At 38.9% G+C, this 20238-nt stretch overlaps 1 protein-coding gene across 1 annotated transcript; it reads left to right on the top strand.

The window, feature by feature from the left end:
* Nucleotides 1-16821: 16821 nt before the first annotated feature.
* LOC119254598 (olfactory receptor 2D3) lies at nucleotides 16822-17781 on the top strand. The gene has a single exon (XM_037521701.2). The coding sequence runs from the start codon at nucleotides 16837-16839 to the stop codon at nucleotides 17779-17781; it is 945 nt and encodes a 314-aa protein (XP_037377598.1). The 5' UTR covers nucleotides 16822-16836.
* The last annotated feature ends 2457 nt before the right edge of the window (nucleotides 17782-20238 follow it).

Here is a 20238-nt window from a genome sequence, read left to right as displayed (position 1 = left end):
GAGTAGCTAACAAAGCAAACCCAAGGTACAATCAGGAAAATAATTTAGACAAAAAAAATGAAATCAAAACAATTGACAACAAAATTAAAATGATAAGGTTAAAGATATCCCAAAGAAGTTCTTTGTAAAAATTGCAAAAATAGTCATAGAAAGTACTGTCAGGATAAATTTTATTTGAACTCTGGAAAATTGCCCAAAGGTTATAACTGAATGTTACAAGTAGATGTTTAATTAAAACAACAGAGGCCTCCCTAGTGGTGCAAGGGAGTAAGACACAACGTATGAAACTTGCCATAGCCACTGCAGCACAAGTTTGATCCCTGGCCAGGGAGCTACCCACATGGTGCAGCAGACCTCTCCTGACTCGCCCGCTGCTCCCCTCGGCAGTGTATTTTGGTCAGTCTGCCTGTTCTGTTCCCCCCTCTGTCTCTGGTGAATCCTCTCACCCCCCACAATTCTGGCCTGTACCCCAGTTTTTGTATGTATAAATAAATAAATCTTTAAAAAAAATAACAACAACTAAAACCAAGCAGGGGAGCTTTGTGTTTTTTAACTTACTTTTAACAAAGTAGTAAAAAGACTACCCAGGGAACTGAAGAAAGTATAAATCATATTATCTCATTAGGGCCTAATATCCACAATATATAAAGAACATGCCACTCAAGATCCAAAAGATTTAAAAATGGGCAAAGGACTTAAAAAGGCATGTCTTCAAGGAAGATACACAAATGGCTAACAAGGAAGAAAAAGATGTTGAACATCATTAGGCATTTGGAAAATGCAATTAAAACCACAAGGGTCATAAAAGAACCATAAGAAAAAGATGTAAAAATTGAAGACAAAATATATAACTGTACTATTTGCTGTTCATATGATTACCCACCAAGAAAAAACAAAAATCCTTAATCAACACACTGTTAGAAGTAGTAAAGTTTGAAGTTTCTTAGATAGTAGCACAACAAAAAAAAATATATATATATCAAATTTCTCTACCAGTAATAACCAACCAGAAAATAAATTTTAAAAATAAGTTACAATTCACAGTAGCAACAAAAATTATAAAGTATGTAGAAATAAATCCAGCATTTATAAGACCTCCACGGTAAGAAAAATGAGCTCTAGTAAAGAACACAGAAGATGATCTAAATAAATGGAAAGTTATTTCATCCCTTGGATTAGATGATTTTATTTATTTATTTATTTAACATAATTTATTTTTAATTTAAGTAATGTCGGTTTACCTTGTATATTAGAAGTATAGAATTTTCCACTTCCAGAGTTTTTATCTGGCACCCCCACTACCTAAGCATCCATAATCCACCACCACAGTCCAGTCTGCTCCCTTCCCATCTTGTGCCTCCTCCTCCCTTTTTTTTCCCCCTCTGATTCTCTCAGCTTTATATTCTACTTTCAAGGGCAAGTTTTGAGTTTGGCTTTATTTGATCCTTTGTGTGATTTTTTTTTTTTTGACTATTACTTATTTACATATTTTTATATTGTTGTTCATTTTTGTAAAATGTTTGATTTCTGCTCCCCCTTTGTGTGATTTCTCTACATACCACACATAAGTGACATCAATTGATATTTCTCCTTCTGACTTATTTTGCTTAGCATTATCTTCCCCCAGCTCCAGCCATGCTGCCACAAATGGCATGAGTTTATCATTTTTGATTGCTGAGCAATAGTCCATTGTGTATATTTACCACATCTTATTGAGCCACTTGTCTTTTAAAGAGCAATTAGGTTGTTTCCATAGTTTGGCTATTATAAATAATGCTACAATGAACACAGCAGTGTGAGTTTTTCTTCACATTAGTGTCTTTGGGTACATGTTCTTTGGGTACATACCTAGGAATGTAATTGCTGGGTAATATATTAATATTTTAATCTTCTGAAAAAACTTCATACTGCTTTCCATAGGGGCTGGACCAGTTTATATTCCCACTGAAAGTGTAAAAGAGTTTCTTTTCCTCCAATTCCTCCTAGCATTTGTTGTTTTTGGTCTTTTTTAAAATATTGAACACTCTCTTTTTTATTATATTTTATTATATATATTTTTTACATCATTTTTCATTTTTGTACAATGTACACATTTTCATCTAGGTTATAGTCCCTGTGAGATTCCTACCACCATTCGCCTGTGAACCATCTTCATGGTCCCTTATGCTCTTCCCACTCCTGTTTTGATCCTACTCCCTTCTCCCCCCTGCAGAATGTCTCTGGTTTATAATATGGAACATTCTCACAGGTGTGAGGTGGTGTCTCATTGGGGTTTGGATTTGCAATTCCCTCATAAAGGTGATAACATTTTTTCATGTGCTTCTTGGCCATCTGTTTGTCTTCTTTTGAGAACTGTTCATTTAGCTCTTCTGATCACTTTTTCATTGGGATGTTTTCTTTCTATTTAGTTGTATGACTTATTTATATGTCCTCGAAATTGGCCCCTTGTCAGATATATGGTGTGCAATTTTTTTTTCCCTATTCAATTGGGAGTCTTTTTGTTTTAATTACAGCTACTTTTGTTGTACAGAAGCTCTTTAGTTTGATGTAGTCTCAATTGTTTGTGTTGTTTTTTGTTTTCCTTGCTTTTGGAAATGTATATACAAAGTTATCACTGAAACTTATGTTGTGACATATTTTGCCTATGATTTCTTCTATGTATTTTATGGTTTCAGGTCTAACATCCAAGTCTTTTACCCATTTTGAGTAGATTTTTATTTATGGAATGAGAGACTTATGTAGGTTTATTCTTTTGCATGTGGCTATCTAGTTTCCTCAACACCATTTACTGAAGAGGCATTTCTTGCTCCAAAATATGTTATTGGTTCTTTTGTCATATTGTAACAGGGTGGTCCCCAGGAAAGGGGGAGGTTCCCTGCCCCACCCAAGAGAGGGTGGAGCTGAGCAAGAAGAGAAGAGAGAAGCTGCAGAAGAGACTAAGGAAGGAAACAGGATGGAGCCAGGAGACCTGGAGGAGGCGCGTGGAGCCTAGAGACACGTGAAGAAACTGCACTTGTCTTTTGGTCGTGGACTGGGTGACACAGATATGGGTGAGACCCATGGGGAGGTGACAATGGCAGCTTTTATCTTAATGTTGGTTTTGCTCTTTTCCTTCTGGGCTTGTCTGGTTGTTTCTGGCCCTTTTCTGTGGGTCCCCACTGGAAGATGCTTTAGACTTGTGGCAGGCTTTGGGGCCTTGCTCTGGGCCAATCCCATTTGGATGGACTTTTACCCACGAGGGGACGGGTAACTTTGGGTGCTTCATTTAGAAACTAGATTCTTTGCCTTACCTGTATTGTTTTTTAGTTTTATTAAAGTTTCTTCCCATTAAAGTCTCATATGTTTTGTGTTGATGCGGCGGATGGCAGAACCCATTTAGAATAGGCAGGTTTGCGGGGTTTGGGCTGCCCCTCTCCCTGTCCTATAACAATATAGTAACTATCCATATAGGTGAGGGTTTATTTCTGGGGTCTCAATTCTATTCCATTGGTCTTTGTCTTTTTTAGTTGCTGTACCATGTTGTTTTTATAATTATAGTTTTATTGTATAGTTAGAGGCCTAGATGTATAATAACAACATTTTTTTGGGGGGGTCAGGATTGCTTTTTCTATCCAGTCTTTTGTGGTTCTATATGAATTTCAGTAATGTTTGTTCTATTTCTTTAAATAATACCATTGAGACTTTGATAGGGCTTGCACTGAATTTGTATAATGCTTTGGGTAGTATGATCATTTTAACTATATTGATTCTTCCATGGATTAGATGATTTATATAGTATAAAGGATAACTTCTCCCCAAACTGATCTGTGAATTTAGGGTAATACCAATAACAATTCCAGTTGGGTTTTTTAAATAACTAAATAGATTTATTCTCACTTTTATGTAGAGAATAACACTGTATATTTAGTCAGAATAATAAAAGGGATGGTATACGATTGCCCTACCAGATGTTAAAAGATATCGCCAAGTCACAAAAATCAAAGTTCGTTATATGGCATTGATGCAAAAGAAAAAATAATCAAATGAGTGAAAGAGAGAATTAAGGGCTCTCATTTCATGGATAAACCCTTATCAGAACAATGTGTAACAAAGCTATTTCCAAGGATAACTAAGGAGAGAATAACAAATAGTTCAATAAGTAATGATTAAATAAACTATGCTATAGTTATACTACAGAATATAATCCATTTATTTTGCTAGATTGTTATTCAAAATTAAACTACAAATAATGTATGAGCCAAAGCAGCAAAATAATAGAATTCAAATTAATGACATTTCCTTAAAGTAATGAATGATATTTGGTTGAAACTAAATTTCCACTTGAAATAGAATTGGGAGACTAATTACTTCAAAGAATTTCTTTGAATCTTCCATAGTTATACTAACACCTCATCATTTTTTTTACCATCTTTCTCTTACATCTTTTGCCCTTCAAGTGATATGAATGCATCATTTAGATATAAAAGTTGCCTTTCTCTGAATTTTTTTACTAGCTTGAGCAAATTATAGAAGTAGTTCCATTTTCATATGGTCAAACCAAACTATTTTTTTTTTTTTTTAAGATTTTTTTATTATTATTTTTTTTTTTTTTTGACCAAAAATGTTTTATTTTTTGGAATCTATTTTAATTTTAAATATACATATTTTTTACATCATCTATTATCCTTCCATAGTTAGTTTCCCTGAGGTGTGCCCCTCCCGCCAATAACCCACCTCCTAGCACCACCCAGCTCTCCCATGCCTCCCTCCCCTGCCCCATCACTCCCACACCTCCCCTGCTGCCACACACAGCTGGATGGTTGGCCCATTGACCTTGTCTTGTCCCTGGAAACTTTCCGTTTCCTGGGCAAGGACCTGAGCTCCTGGACCACAGCAGACCAGGCTGCTCTAATCCTCAGGGGCAACTGTGAGGCAGGTAGCAAGGCCAAATCATTCAGGAATATTTTGTAGGGCAGGTGTGTGGAGTGGTTCTCTAGACTCCTGGATTTCGGAGCTTCCTGTGGTATAGGAGACCGCCCAGTTTTGTCTAGGCCAGTGTGGACTCTGGGTTTCGTGCCTCCCCGTCCCCACTACTTGCACCATCCATTGCAGTGACTGCCATGATGCTGCCTCTGAGTCTTTTTTTATTTTTTTATTTTTTTTATTTTTTATTTTTTTTTTTAAATATTAAATTTTATTTTTATATTCCCCCATACAATTGCAAATGCCCCATTCTGACCCCAATCCTTCCCCTCCCGCCCCCCACCCCCAAAAAGTGTCTCTGGTTCATAGTTTTTTGTTGATTTTGATTTTCACTTTCTTATATTCATTTTCCTGGTCCCTTATTTAAGTTTTCTAGATTCCTGCTATGAGTGAGACCATCCGGTATTTTTCTTTTTCTTTTTGGCTTATTTCGCTGAGCATGATCCCTTCCAGCGCCATCCATGTTGCTGCAAATTGCATGTGTTTATCTTTTTTGAATGCTGAGTAATATTCCATGGTATATATGTACCACATCTTCTTGATCCAGTCATCTATTTTTGGGCATTTGGGTTGTTTCCAAAGCTTAGCTATTGTAAACAGTGCTGCTATAAACATAGGAGTGCAGGTGCTCTTTGGAATTGATGTTTCTGTGTCCTTTGGGTAAATACCTAGGAGTGGAATTGCTGGATCATATGGAAGCTCTATGTTTAGTAGGTCCAGAAATCTCCACACAGATCTCCATAGTGGTTGGACCACTTTGCACTCCCACCAACAGTGCACAAGAGTTCCTTTTTCTCCACATCCTCGCCAACATTTGTTGTTGCTAGTTTTTTTAATATGTGCCATTCTCACTGGTGTGAGATGGTATCTCATGGTAGTTTTGATTTGCATTTCCCTGATTACAAGTGATGTTGAACATTTTTTCATATGTCTGTTGGCCATTTGCATTTCCTCTTCAGAGAAGTTTCTTTTTAGCTCTTCTGCCCATTTTTTGACTGGATTATTTTCTTTGTTGTTGCTGAGTCTCATCAGCTCTTTGCAGATTTTTGTGATCAGTCCTTTATCATTAGTGTTGGGTGCAAAAATGTTCTCCCAGTTGGTGGGGTTTCTCTTTGTTTTTGTTATTGTCTCTTTTGCTGTGCAGAAGCTCTTTAATTTGATGTAGTCCCAGCTGTTTATCTTTCTCTTCACTATCACTGCTTTGGGTGATGTGTCTGTAAAGATGTCTTTGATGTGCAAATCCCGTAGTGTTTCGCCTATATTTCCTTCTATGTATTTTATGGTTTCAGGTCTTATGTCTAGTTCTTTAATCCATTTTGAGTTGATTTTTGTGTATGGTGTGAGGTAGTGGTCAAGCTTCATTCTTTTGCATGTAGCGACCCAGTTTTCCCAGCACCATTTATTGAACAAACTTTCTTTGCTCCAATGCATAGTCTTTGCTCCTTTGTCAAAGATTAGTTGACCATAAATCTGTGGGTTTATTTCTGGATTTTCTATTCGATTCCATTGGTCTGTATGTCTGTTCTTGTTCCAATACCATGCAGTTTTGATGATTATGGCTTTGTAGTATAGTTTGAAGTCTGGGAGTGTGATGCCTCCATTTCCTTCTTTTTTTTTCAGTAGAGCTTTGGCTATTCGGGGTTTTTGGTGATTCCATATGAATTTCATCAATAATTGTTCTATTTCTTTGAAGAATGCCATTGAGATTTTGATTGGAATAGCATTGAATCTGTATATTGCTTTTGGTAGGATGGCCATTTTAATAATGTTTATTCTTCCAATCCATGAGCAGGGGATGTCTTTCCATTTCTTTGTGTCTTCTTCTATTTCTTTTAACAGTGTTTTATAGTTTTCTTTGTATAGGTCCTTTACCTCTTTTGTTAGATTTATTCCCAAATATTTGATTTTTTTGTTTCGATAATAAAAGGGGTGGTTTTTTTGATTTCTTCTTCTTCAGATTTATTGTTTGTGTATAGGAAGGCTACTGACTTTTGCGTGTTGATTTTGTATCCTGCCACTTTACTGAATTGATTGATGAGTTGAATTAGTTTTTCTGTGGAGATTTTGGGGTTCTCTATGTATATTATCATATCATCTGCAAATAGTGATAGTTTGACTTCTTCTTTTCCTATTTGGATTCCTTGGATGTCTTTCTCTTGTCTTATTGCTCTGGCTAGGACTTCCAGTATTATATTGAAAAGCAGTGGTGAGAGTGGACATCCTTGTCTTGTTCCAGATCTTAATGGAATTGCTTTCAGCTTTTCACCATTGAGAATGATACTGGCTGTTGGCTTGTCATAGATGGCCTTTATGATGTTGAGGTATGTTCCTTGTATCCCAAGAATTTCAAGGGCTTTTATCATGAATGGGTGTTGCACTTTGTCGAAAGCTTTCTCAGCATCTATTGATATTATCATATGGTTTTTATATTTCTTTTTGTTGATGTGTTGGATAACGTTGATTGATTTTCGGATGTTAAACCATCCTTGTGCCCCTGGAATGAATCCAACTTGGTCGTGGTGAATTATCTTATGGATACATTGTTGGATTCTGATAGCTAAAATTTTATTGAGGATTTTTGCATCAGTGTTCATTAGGGAGATTGGCCTATAGTTTTCCTTTTTTGTGTTGTCCTTATTCGGTTTTGGTATTAGTGTAATATTGGCTTCATAGAACGTGTTTGGTATTGTCCCTTCCTTCTCAATTTTTGGAAGAGTTTGTGAAGGATAGGCACTAATTCGTCTCTGAATGTTTGGTAGAATTCATTTGTAAATCCATCAGGTCCTGGGCTTTTGTTTTTGGGGAGGTTTTTAATTACCATTTCAATTTCGCTGCTTGTAATTGGTCTGTTTAGGTGTTCTATTTCTTCTTTATCTAGCTTTGGGTGATTGTAGAGTTGTAGGAATTTGTCCATCTCCTCTAGATTGTTGAACTTGTTTCCATATAACTGTTCATAGTAGTTACTGATTATTCTTTTGATTTCTGCTGTGTCCATTGTGATTTCTCCTCTTTCATTTATGATTCTGTGTATTTGTGCTTTCTCCCTTTTTTCCTTTGTGAGCCTGGCTAGGGGTTTGTCTATTTTATTTATTTTTTCAAAGAACCAGCTCTTGGTTTCATTGATCTTTTGGATTGTTTTTTTAGTTTCAATTTCATTTATTTCTGCTTTGGTTTTTATTATTTCTTTTCTTCTACTGGTTCTGGGGTTTTTTTGTTGTTCTTTTTCTAGATCTTTGAGCTTCGAGATTAGGTTGTTTCTTTGAGTTCTTTCTTGTTTTTTGATGTGAGCTTCTATTGCTATATATTTTCCTCTTATTACTGCTTTTGCTGCATCCCATACATTTAGGATATTGGTGTCCTCCTTGTCATTCAATTCAAAGAATTTTTTAATTTCTTCTTTGATCTCCTCGTTAGTCCAGTGGTCTTCCAGTAGTGTGGCTTTTAATCTCCATGAGGTAGGATAGTTCCTTGCCTTCTTTTTATGATTTATTTCTAGTTTGATGCCTTCGTGGTCAGAAAAGATGGTTGGTATGATTTCAATCTTGGTGTATCTGTTGATGTTTGTCTTGTGCCCCAGTATGTGATCGATCCTGGAGAATGATCCGTGTGCGCTTGAGAAAAATGTGTACTCCGTTTTTTTGGGGTTTAGTGTTCTATAGATGTCTGTTAAGCCCAAATGCTCTAGGTCCTTATTTAGAGCTTTAGTTTCTTTACTTATTTTTTGTCTTGTTGATCTATCCATTGTTGATAGTGGTGTGTTGAAGTCTCCCACTACATATGTGTTTTCTCTGATGTCTGTTTTCAGAGAGGACAACAGTTGTCTGATATATTTTGGTGCTCTTTCGTTTGGTGAGTATATGTTAATGAGTGTTATTTCTTCTTGAAGTATTGTCCCCTTAATCATAATGTAGTGACCATTGGGGTCTCTTTTTATTTTTTTGAGTTTGAAGTCTGTTTTATCTGATATAAGTATAGCTGTTCCTGCTTTCTTTTTTGGCCCATTTGCTTGTAGGATTGTTTTCCATCCTTTGACTTTGAGCCTATTTTTATCTTTTGTAGCTAAATGTGTTTCCTGGAGACAGCAAAAGGTTGGGTTTTGTTTCTTAATCCAGGCTGCAACTCTGTGTCTTTTTATTGAAGAGTTTAGTCCATTTACATTTAGAGTTAATATTGATATGTTAGCATCTGTATTTGCCATTATGTTTGTCTTTCCTTTGATTTTATTTATTTATTCTTTTAATAACTTTTTTTTTTTTTTGGTGTTCTTTCGTTGTTATTCGTCCCTCTGAGGTTCTGGCTTTAGGATTCCTTGTAGTATTTTTTGGAGTGGGGGTTTAGTCGCAATGAAACTCCGGAGTTTCTCTTTGTCTGGGAAGGTCCATATTCTTTCTTCATGGAGGAAAGAGAGCTTTGCGGGATAGAGTATTCTTGGTTGGCATCTGTTTTCTTGGAGTCTGTTGACTATGTCCCTCCACTCTCTCCTTGCCCGTAGTGTTTCTTCAGAGAAGTCTGATGTCAGCCTGATTGGTTTTCCTTTGAATGTTATCTGTTTCTTCCCTCTTGTCAGCTTCATTATTTTTTCCTTGTCCTGGATTCTTGGGAGCTTTACTATTATGTGTCTTGCTGTGTTTTTCCTTTCGTCGTGGAAGTTTGGTGTTCTTCTTGCTTCTTGTATATCAATTTTCAGCTCCTTCTTCTCATTTGGGAAGTTCTCTTCAATTATATCCATGAATATTTTCTCTGTTCCTACATCTCTCTCCTCTCCTTCTGGAATTCCTATAACTCTTATATTTCCTTTCCTCATGGAGTCAGATAGTTCCCGAAGTCTTTCTTCATTCTTTTTCCTTCGTACTTCTCTTTCCTTTTCTGTTTTGGTTCTTTTTATTTCTGTGTCTTCAAGATTACTTATTCGTTCTTCCATTTCATCTATTCTGCTTTCATTGCTTTTCCCAGAGTTCTTTAGTTCCTCCATTAATTCTTTGATCTCCCGCATTTCTCTTACTTCCCTCTTTAGGGACTCAATTTCCTTCTTCTGATCTATCACTTTTTTAATCATGGCAATTTTAAATTCTCTTTCTGGAAGGCTCAGAAGTTCTTCCAATTTGCTGTCGTTGCAATCTGGGGAGTGGTTTTCTTTTTGTGGTGTGCTTCTTTCCTGAGGAGTTTTTAGGTTGCGTGTGGTTCTTCTACTCCCTACTGTCTGTTTTCTAATTTGTCGTATGCGTTGGGACACTGTGTTGCTCGGACTGACTGACATCTTGGGTGAACTTCTCTGCTCCCCTCTGGCTCTTCCAGGAGCCATCTCTGTCTTCTGGGGGAGCTTTCTGCTGGTTTTAGGCAGTTTTTACTGAAGAAATGTCCCTGTTCTCAAATGGCGAAGCGGGATGCAGTCCCTGCGCCTCCGGTTTCAGGCACACTCTTCTGCGCACCCGGTCTGCCCCGGACGTGGGTGCCTGCTCCCTCTGTGGGCTCAGACTGCTGGTCAGAAGGGGCCTGGCGTGGAATAACTTCCCGGCTGGCCACTGGGTCCTCCAGAAACCTTCTGTCCTTTTCAAGCAGTCTTAAGAAATGTCCTGTTTTATAGGGTGTTAGTGACTTTTTTTTTCCTGGTCGCTAGGTGGCGCCAGAGATCTCTCCTATTGTCCTTGGGGGGCTGTTTTTCGCCTCCCCCCACCCCGTGGGACAGAGAACAGAGCGGGAATGGTAGGGTTCACCTCAACAGCTTTGGGGTGCTGTGTCTGCCTTGTGCCCCACCGTCGTGGAGAAACCACGCCCCGAATTTTCGTGCCCCAGGTCTCAGTTCAAAGCCCTCAGTTCCAGGACGCGGGCTGTAGCCCAGTTCAGTGGCGCGGGAATGGCGCCTTTTGCACCCGGCTCCCGTGCCTGAGCGCCTGGTTCCTGCTCACTCAGGGAGGGACCTTCACCTCAGTGAGGACCTCCGCGCGTCTCCCCGCAAGCCTAGGTCGCAGGCGCGGGGACCTGGGCAGCCGCGATCCAGGTCTGCACTTGCTTTTCAAGTGCGCCGAGCGCGCCGCGTTTCCGCGCCAGCTTACCGGCAGCCCGGGCTGTGTGCGCGTCTCCGGGGTCTTTGTTCTTCTCTAATGGCGCCCGGAGCCATTCGCTCACCGCCGTGGCGGATCCTGCAGGGTTCGCCTCAGCTTCCGTTCACGGGGTGTGGTGGCTGCAATAGTTCCTTTCCACTCACAGTCCCGCTTGCTGCGTCGTTTGTTCTTGTGGGTCGTTTTGGTTTGTTGTTTCCTCCTCTCTGCCGGTTGGAGAGTGCCGCCTCTGTGGGCGGGGGAGGGGAGCAGGGTTCTGCGCTTCCCTCCCTTCTCGTCCTCTTTTATGGCCACTTTCTTCTTCGGGTAGTTTGCTGGCGTCACCCGTTTATCTTCCGTGTCCCAGTTCTCACTGGGACCTGCCGCTTTTCCTCCCTATTCACTTTTTTTAATGGGAGATCTTACTTGCAGCGTCTCCTCGCCGCCATGTTGCTCCGCCTTCCTCAAGATTTTTTTTATTATTTATTTATTTATTTATTTATTTGTACAAGCACTGGGTACAGTCAGAAGCGCGGGAGGGTGAGAGAACTCACCAGAGCCAGAGCGGGGAGCAGAGCAGGCAGAAGGACCGAAGGACACTGCTGAGGGGAGCAGCGGGCGGCAGGAGAGGTCTGCGCGCCATGTGGGACCCTCCTCCGGTGGCCGGGGAGCAGCCGGGGATCTAACCGGCGCTGCAGAGGCTGCGGGCAGCTTTGCAACCCAGCGCTCAACCGCTGCGCCACCGGGGAGGCCCCAAACCAAACTATTAATTTGATAGTGTAAGAAACTAAAATTTCACTCTACAAAAATTCCTGGGTGATTATTCCCTAGGAAAGAAAAGTTCTGACTCTTGTCCAAAGTATGGGTCTGCAATCTAACAGCCCACTCAAAGCTCCTACTGTCATGTTGATTAAGGATAGTGTTAACCAAATGAAATGTTACCACTTAAGATGATCACATGGCATCAAACTAATAATAATAATAAGAAATGAACAAAATAATAGTATAAATCCTGAAATCAAGTTGTATTTTTCAATTAGATGTTGGCATCCAGAGAATCCAATGTCTTCATTTGTATGTAATTACTATAGAAATGAAAACACAAGTTTAATAACTTGTGAACCCCTGAGAATATATCTGCTGCCACCATACTGAATGACATTGGTGTGAGGTTTGAAAGAGGGATGAATATGGTTTGGAGACTTTAGTCTATGATTTCACATAAAACACAAAGTGCCCTAGGGTGTCTCAGAGGATGGAAAGGTAATAAAGTTGAGGGCTCTTAAAGCTCCAGGGAATGCCCTGTTTACATCACTCTCAAAACCTCACCTTTAAATATTTCCTCTAAGGAAAAATCCTCTGTTTAGAACTGAGAACTGAAGTTGGTACCTTGAATCAAGTGAGAGAGAATGACTTAGGATGGAGACAGAAACAAAGGATGACTAGCGCAGTACTTGGGAGGCACTGTTCAGGGGCCAGCTCACACTGGTGCTACCTTCGAGAATGGATCGCAGGCCACAGAAATCACTCCCTCCTGCACAGAACCTCCATCCCTTCACCAATGACCCCTGAACACTGTTTCTGCAGATTTCTGCCCTCAGGTGAGAGTGGAAAATTTATTGATGGATCTCAATGTGCAGGGTTGGGTAGGCAAGTGTTAGGAAAGATGAATTCTGGCACTGATTCTCTTACACATCAATGTTTTCCTAGTTCAACTCCCAAAGACAATTCTATTCTCACTCTTCTCCAGAATCCCAACATGAAAATCCTCTACCAGACTTCCTCCTTCTGAAATGAATCTGTTTGCAGAGATCACAGTGGCGGTGCCCTCTAGCATTCCTTTCCTCTTCTCACTGAAAAGCAACTCTTTCTGATTCTCTCCTGCCCTCTGCCGTCAGCCTTTAATATTCATTGTTTCCTGCAGCTTGCATTTGTTCCGCCATCTCCCATTGACAGATTAGGAGCTGGAAGGAAAGTGGGACTCTAGGTTTAAGAAACCTCATCAAGAGTTTCTTGCCCTTAAACATGTTCTGGGTGTAGTTATATATGAAGGGAACAGGACTGTGTGCTGTACTGTGTAGGAATGCTAGCACCACTGCCTGCGATCCTATGGTGAGTTAGCACACAGGGCCGAGTGGATTTTACAAGCATAATCAGGGTTGCCCATCCCTCCACAGGAGGATGCCAGTCCCCACCGCTGGTGCCCTCACATGTGCACCCCAAATTCCAATATCTCCTCCAGGCATGGTGAGTTCCTACATGGCCTGGCCTTCGTACCCAATTAGTTCAGTACCTATCCTGACTCCTTTTGTTATGGTGAGAGATTTGGACACCATCAAGGTCTATATATAAGAATATGGAATATGTATTTGAGTACATCTGAGAAATCTGATATCTACATGTTTGTGTGAGATATTGTTTATGAAGCTGAGATGAGTAGGTATACATACCATGTAGTGTGTGGTAATGACAAGGAATAATCCCCATGTTTGCTGCTATTGTGATATGAAACAGAGTCATTAAGAAAAGATACCTGGAAAGGTCATATTAGCTAGAGGGATAAAAGAGTCATTGCCCACTCTATCAGCTTGGGAAAACAGAGGGATTTACAGGTATCTTCTTGTATTCCCTCTTCTTTCTGTTCTCTGCATCTTTGAATCCCTGCCCTCCATGTTTAGCTTCCCCTCCTGCTTTCTTCTAACTTCTTTTCTCTTTATTCTATTTTCCCTGGTCATTTTTTTCTTCCTCATTTTCTCTCCATAAAGGGACACCATTGTTGAATTAATTAGTGAAGTTGACAAAGGCATATGAAATCTCTAGAATGTGAAAGAATAATTATCCCTAATGTTACCTGGAGTAGAAATTACATTACATTTCATCTTATTTAGCTCTTTTGTACTCATTTATTGCTCTATTTTACTGTTTGGATATGAAACTACATTCTTCACCAATACACACACACACACACACACACACACAAACATGCGTGTGTGCACGCACATACCCCCAAATATATGTATTATACCATACATGTTCTTTCACAACCTTGTTTTTAAGTCAACAATGTCAAAAAGCTTTCTGTGGAAAATACAGCTCTACTTACTTTTCCATGATCTAAAGTTCATTATTGAGATCCTATGATTACCATTAACAATATCTTTATTATGATAATAAGGATTATTACTCTAAGGTTCATATATACTTATCATCATAGGAGCCATCTTGTCAATGTAATGGCTAACATTGTGCAAACGACTTTCCATGAAGTACTTAATTTAATCTTTAAAACCACACTATGACACCTGGTGTTTCATTTTGCACTTGGAACCTGAAGCAACTAAAGGAGGAAACTAAATAAATTCTTCAGGATCACAGAGCTAAGAAATGGGGAAACAAGGATCCAATCCATGTCTGTGTGACAGATAATTTACTCTTACCCCTTTCTCCATACCATGTAGATTTCATTACAGGTCTCCCAGCTATTTGAAAATAAAGCATGCATATGAAATTTTTCATAAACCCCAATGGCATAAAGCAAATAGGTAATGACCATTAATTTATCAATATATGGAAATTTTTTAATGTTCCCAACCCTTTCCCCAGAAAACTATCAAATCATGCAAATAACACATAAACCTACATTAACACTAATGTATACAGATGACGTGCTAAAAACACAGCCTTTATAAAGTATGTACAATGTTCTTTCACTTACGTTATTCAGAAAGGCAAGGAGCACACTGCAAGGCTGAGAAATTGGGATGGAAGGAGGTCCAGGAGACTGGACGAGAGGAAGAGGGTCAAGTATTAACATCACACCAATGTGGGAAAGCATCAGGGCAGGCAGCAATATCAGTGTTGACACCTCTGTGTCTGTCCCCTTGATGTTGAATTTAGAAGTACATTCCCTGCAGCAGCTCATGTGGCGGATGAGGAAGGCTGGAATACAATTGCACGCGGAAATTCTTACCCTCTTCCATCTGCTATATTTCAGTTCTTTGAAGGCATTTTTGGTTGTGCTAGCTGTTGTTAAAATCTTAGTTAGTTCCTAGGAGAAAAGTGTGTCTATCATTGTTGTAATTGTAAGTATTAAGTTATAATTATAGTGAGTAGTTTTCTTATATTTTAGTGGTTATTTCATTTCTTCTTTGTAAATAGTCTGTTCATACCCTTGGGCCATTTCTTGGATTTAACATTTTTTTGTAGTTTTTTTTTATGTGGAACTTATATTATAAATTAATTTAACTTTTGTCCCTCAAGTATTTTCTTCAGTTTGTACTTTAAATTTTGTTTATATGTTATTACCTCATATGAGTCTTTCAATTTTATGTTCTAAGCTCTACATGTTTTCCTTCATGGTTTCTTAGAAGACTTTTGTGGTTTCCAAATCTCATCCTATCCAAATATGATAGCAATTTAAGGTGTTGTTTCCTTTGTTAATTGCTTTAGTTTTAATATCTTACTCTTAAATCCAAATAGAATGGTACTTAGTGTATGATATCCTAAGGCTTTATTTTTTATTTTTTTTTTAAAGTATCACTATTTTCTTTTTTTTTTATTTTTTTTAACTTTTTTTTTTTTAAGATTTATTTATTTATTTATACAAGCACTGGGTACAGTCAGAAGCACGGGAGGGCGAGAGAATTCACCAGAGCTACAGAGCCAGAGCGGGGAGCAGAGCAGGCAGAAGGACCGAAGCACACCACTGAGGGGAGCAGCGGGCGGCAGGAGAGGTCCGCGCGCCATGTGGGACCCTCTCCTTGCAGCCCGGGATTGAGCCGGCGCCGCAGAGGCCGCGGGCAGCTTCACAACCCAGCGCTCAACCACTGCGCGACCGGGGAGGCCCTAAGGCTTGATTTTTTAACCCAGCTAGAATTTGTTGTTATTTAAGAAGACAAATTAAGTTTGAAGCCTGAGACTGGTTCACATTTTTCAAGGATATGTTATAATTAAATATGTAGTATTTGAAGTTAGTAGCATAATTTTCTTCATGTCAACAGTCTAAACAATACACACAGTTATTTCCTAACAATAGGTGCATGGTCACTTAGTAAAATCCACATGAACGCTAACATCCTCACATTAACGAAGACGACATTAATAATGCTGTACTTTATAAATAAGTGGCATTGAGAAAGGAGGACTTGGAGGAAAATGAAGAGGAATTGAATTATAGCCAACTAATAAGAATAAAAATATTCCTTACTCAGCAATCAAAAAAGATAAACACATGCAGTTTGCAGCATGGATGGAGCTAGAAGGGATCATGCTCAGCGAAATAAGCCAGAAAGAAAAAGAAAAATACTGGATGGTCTCACTCATAGCAGGAATTTAGAAAACCTAAATAAGAGACCAGGAAAAAGACTAATCAATGAAAAGTAATAATCAAAATCAACAAGCAACTATAAACCAGAGACACACTTGGGGGGGGGATTAGGGAAGGGTGGGGAAAGGAACAACTAGAGCCAAAATAAGGGGGGAGTGCAATTGTATGGGGAATATAACCAAAATGAAAATGCATATATTGTACAAAGATGAAAAATGATGTAAGAATTATATAAAATAAAATATTAAAGAAATAAAAATAAATAAAATTTTTTTTAAATTTTTAAAAATTTAAAAAATTTAAAAAAATAAAAAGGAAAAAACAACATTGGGGAAAAAAAGAATAAAAATATTCTATTTAGTATAACTAAAACAAGTTGGTTAGCAAAAATCTAGAAATAACTAACTGGATATCAGTCCTAAATGAGCTTCTTCTACAGGATTTGATGTCATTAAGCACAAAATTTGTTCTTTTGTTTGTGCCAAAACAGGTAAACCTGCATAGATCTCAATGGGAGAAGAAAACCAAACCTTTGTGACTGAGTTTATCTTCCGTGGTCTTTCACAGGACTGGCAGACCCAGATCCTGCTATTTATTCTTTTTCTCATCATTTATCTGTTGACTGTGCTTGGAAATCTGCTCATCATCATACTCATCTTCATGGATTCTCGTCTTCACACCCCCATGTACTTTTTTCTTAGAAATCTCTCCTTCGCAGATCTCTGTTTCTCTACTAGTATTGTCCCTCAAGTGTTGGTCCACTTCCTGGAAAAAAAGAAAAACATTTCTTTTTATGGGTGCATGACACAGATAATTGTCTTCCTTCTAGTTGGGTGTACGGAGTGCGCCCTGCTGGCGGTGATGTCCTATGACCGCTACGTGGCTGTCTGCAAGCCCCTGCACTATTCCACCATCATGACTCAACAAGTGTGTTTCCAGTTGGCCACAGGGTCTTGGGCTAGTGGGGCACTAGTGTCTTTGGTGGACACCACCTTTACTTTCCAACTTCCTTATCGAGGACAGAACATTATCAATCACTACTTTTGTGAACCTCCTGCCCTCCTGAAGCTGGCTTCTGCAAATACTTACAACACAGAAATGGCCATCTTTGCCATGGGGGTGGTCATCCTCTTAGCTCCTGTCTCCCTGATCCTGGTCTCCTACTGGAATATCATCTCCACTGTGATCCGGATGCAGTCGGGGGAGGGCAGGCTCAAGGCTTTCTCTACCTGTGGCTCCCATCTCATTGTTGTCGTCCTCTTCTATGGGTCAGGAATATTCACCTACATGCGGCCAAACTCAAAGACCATAAAAGAACGGGATAAAATGATATCTGTGTTCTATACAGTGTTGACTCCAATGTTGAACCCCATAATTTATAGCCTGAGAAACAAGGATGTCAAAGGGGCTCTTAGGAAACTAGTTGGCAAAAAGTCTTTTTCTCAGAGGCAGTGATCTCTGGGTCTGACTTTTGGAGCAACATCCTAAAAAGAATAAGGATAACATTTCAATAGGAAGTTATAAACTAGATCATTTCAGGAAGAAGCATAAGCATTAAGGGCATGTTCTAGAAACACTCTAATCAAAACAAGAAGACAGGGAGAAACTAAGAGGAGGGAAATTTGGGCTATTTCTTAATTATAAAAAGCATCAAGTGCTATTTTAAAAGAGTTTGTGGTTAATTCAACTAACATAAAAATGCTTTAAGCATGATCATGATTTTTTTTAAGATTTATCTATTTTTATGCAAGAACCAGGGTACAGGCCAGACATGCAGGAGGGTGAGAGGATTCACCAGAGACAGAGCGGGGAACAGAACAGGCAGATAGACCGAAATACACTGCTGAGGGGAGCAGCGGGCCAGACAGGAGAGGTCTACTTCACCATGTGGGATTCTTGCTGGTTGGTCGGGATTGAACCCGCGCCACAGAGGCTGTAGAAAGCCTCACAGCATGGCGCTCAACCACCTGCGCCACCAGGGATGCCCAAGCATGATCATGATTTAATCTAAGGAGTTTAAACTGCATTATCCTAAAGTAACATGTAATATAAGCTGTGTGTATGACTCTCACATCAAAGACACTTCAAGTTTAAATGTTCCAGTTATAAAAGCCTAGGAACATGCTCTGATTAAAACAATCAGCACATCAGAAAGAGTCTTTAATCCTGGGTTTACTTGTGGCCCACAGTATTCCAGCTTGTAAAATGGTACCCGAGGCAATATTTCATGAGGTGTCTTTTCTGAAAGTTCCAGAAAAATGAAATAAGGTATGACCAGGAAAGTGGGGTTATGGGCTTTTTATTTTATTTTGATTACCAAGTCCCCTTCTCCCTTCTCCCTTCCCTTGAAGTCTTTAATCCCTGGTTCACTGCCACTCTCCATAACACACTGCTCCTGTTATCGATCTTGGTTATTTTAATTTTTACATAGAAATGAAAATTTTCAAAAATGCTGCACTCTTAGAATTCATTAATTTCGCATTCTTCCAATCATCATTTCCATGGTCATATCCAAAATATTACCATTACCCATAACTGACATCCTTGTTGCCTAAATTCCAAACTCAGTGAATCCCAAGCAAAATAAAAGGGTTGCTGTTTTAAGGCACTAAGTTTTGAGGTGGTTTGTTAAGTAGCAACCAATAACTGGAACACTGAGAGAATTATGTTCCCATTCATTCCATCTAAATAGATGCCAGTGGGACTTTTTCACATTACCAATAAAAAGTTGCCTACTTAAAGTTCTACCTTTTATGCTATGAAGGGAGAGGGAGAATAAAGGGCCTGAAAACTTCTAAAGAAAAAATATTTAGTACGTTAAAAAGACAATAAAGATGATATATCAATCATCATTCTTATTTACAAGTAAACAAAACCTGAGTATCCATGAATTAAGCATGTTAGAGTCCCACAGTCAGAATCACAGGTGAAAAGCTGCTGAGAAAGGGTCTGACGAGGACATCACTGCCGTTTAGCACTAGATGGCGCAGTTTACACCGGTATATGTAACACACCCAAGCTAGCACAGGCGTTGCTGCTGCTGCTGCTGCTGATTTGCAGAGCCTGGAATTTGTGATGTTGCTTCCTCTGCCAATAACAGAAAAAGAAAGAATTTGTTGAAAAACATTACCTTAGTCAGGTAATCAAATTTAACATTAACAGTGTTAATACAGTTTCATAGTATGTACCCTTAAAATGATGGGATTAAATAGCACTTATTTCTGTGCTCTTCCTTCTCCAAAGCCATAACCTCAGTCTAATCATGAGAAAATTCTAATAGATGGGGTTTCTATAAAATATATGCCAGTACGCCTCAAAAACTGTAAAGGTCATTAAAAACAAGTCTGTTAAGTGTCACAGCCCACAGAAGCCTAAGGATACATGCCTACTAAATGTAATGTGGTATCTTGAAAGAAACCCTGGATCAGAAAAGGGAAATCAGGTGAAAAACTACCAAAAAATCTAAGGAAATATGAATAAAGTATGGACTTTAACAATAATAAGTTAGCAATGTTATCTTCTGAATTGTAACAAATGCACATAGTGATGCAAGATATCAATAATAAAGAAAAGCAGGAGGAGGGGCTAGAAGAATTTGCTGTATTCTCAATGTCTCTGTAAAGTAAATCTAAAACTTCTCTAAAAAATTAAGTCTATTTTTTGAAAAGAAAAAAACTAAATCTCCAAGATAACCAGCACAGAAGAGGGAGCAGCAAGTGAGGACTTCAGGCTAGTTCCTAGCCTGAAGCATTTCACAGATGAAATGCTGTTGCGCAATTGAAAATGCTACCAAGGGTCTTCCATTCCCTCCATTCTTTCTTTCCATAGAGGTTTCCTTAACATGGAAATACCTAACACTTGTCCTTGAGCACAGTAAATACACAAAGACCAGAATGCGAGCACCCAGCAATT

This window comes from Talpa occidentalis, unplaced genomic scaffold (genome assembly GCF_014898055.3).
Source record: "Talpa occidentalis isolate TD23 unplaced genomic scaffold, MPIMG_talOcc4v2.1 talOcc4.3, whole genome shotgun sequence".
In the NCBI taxonomy this organism is placed as follows: domain Eukaryota; kingdom Metazoa; phylum Chordata; class Mammalia; order Eulipotyphla; family Talpidae; genus Talpa; species Talpa occidentalis.
This window is presented reverse-complemented; position numbering and strand designations above follow the sequence as displayed.

Bases quoted from the DNA above. Each gene is read 5' to 3' on its own strand.
- LOC119254598 (XM_037521701.2), top strand. From the start codon at position 16,837: ATGGGAGAAGAAAACCAAACCTTTGTGACTGAGTTTATCTTCCGTGGT.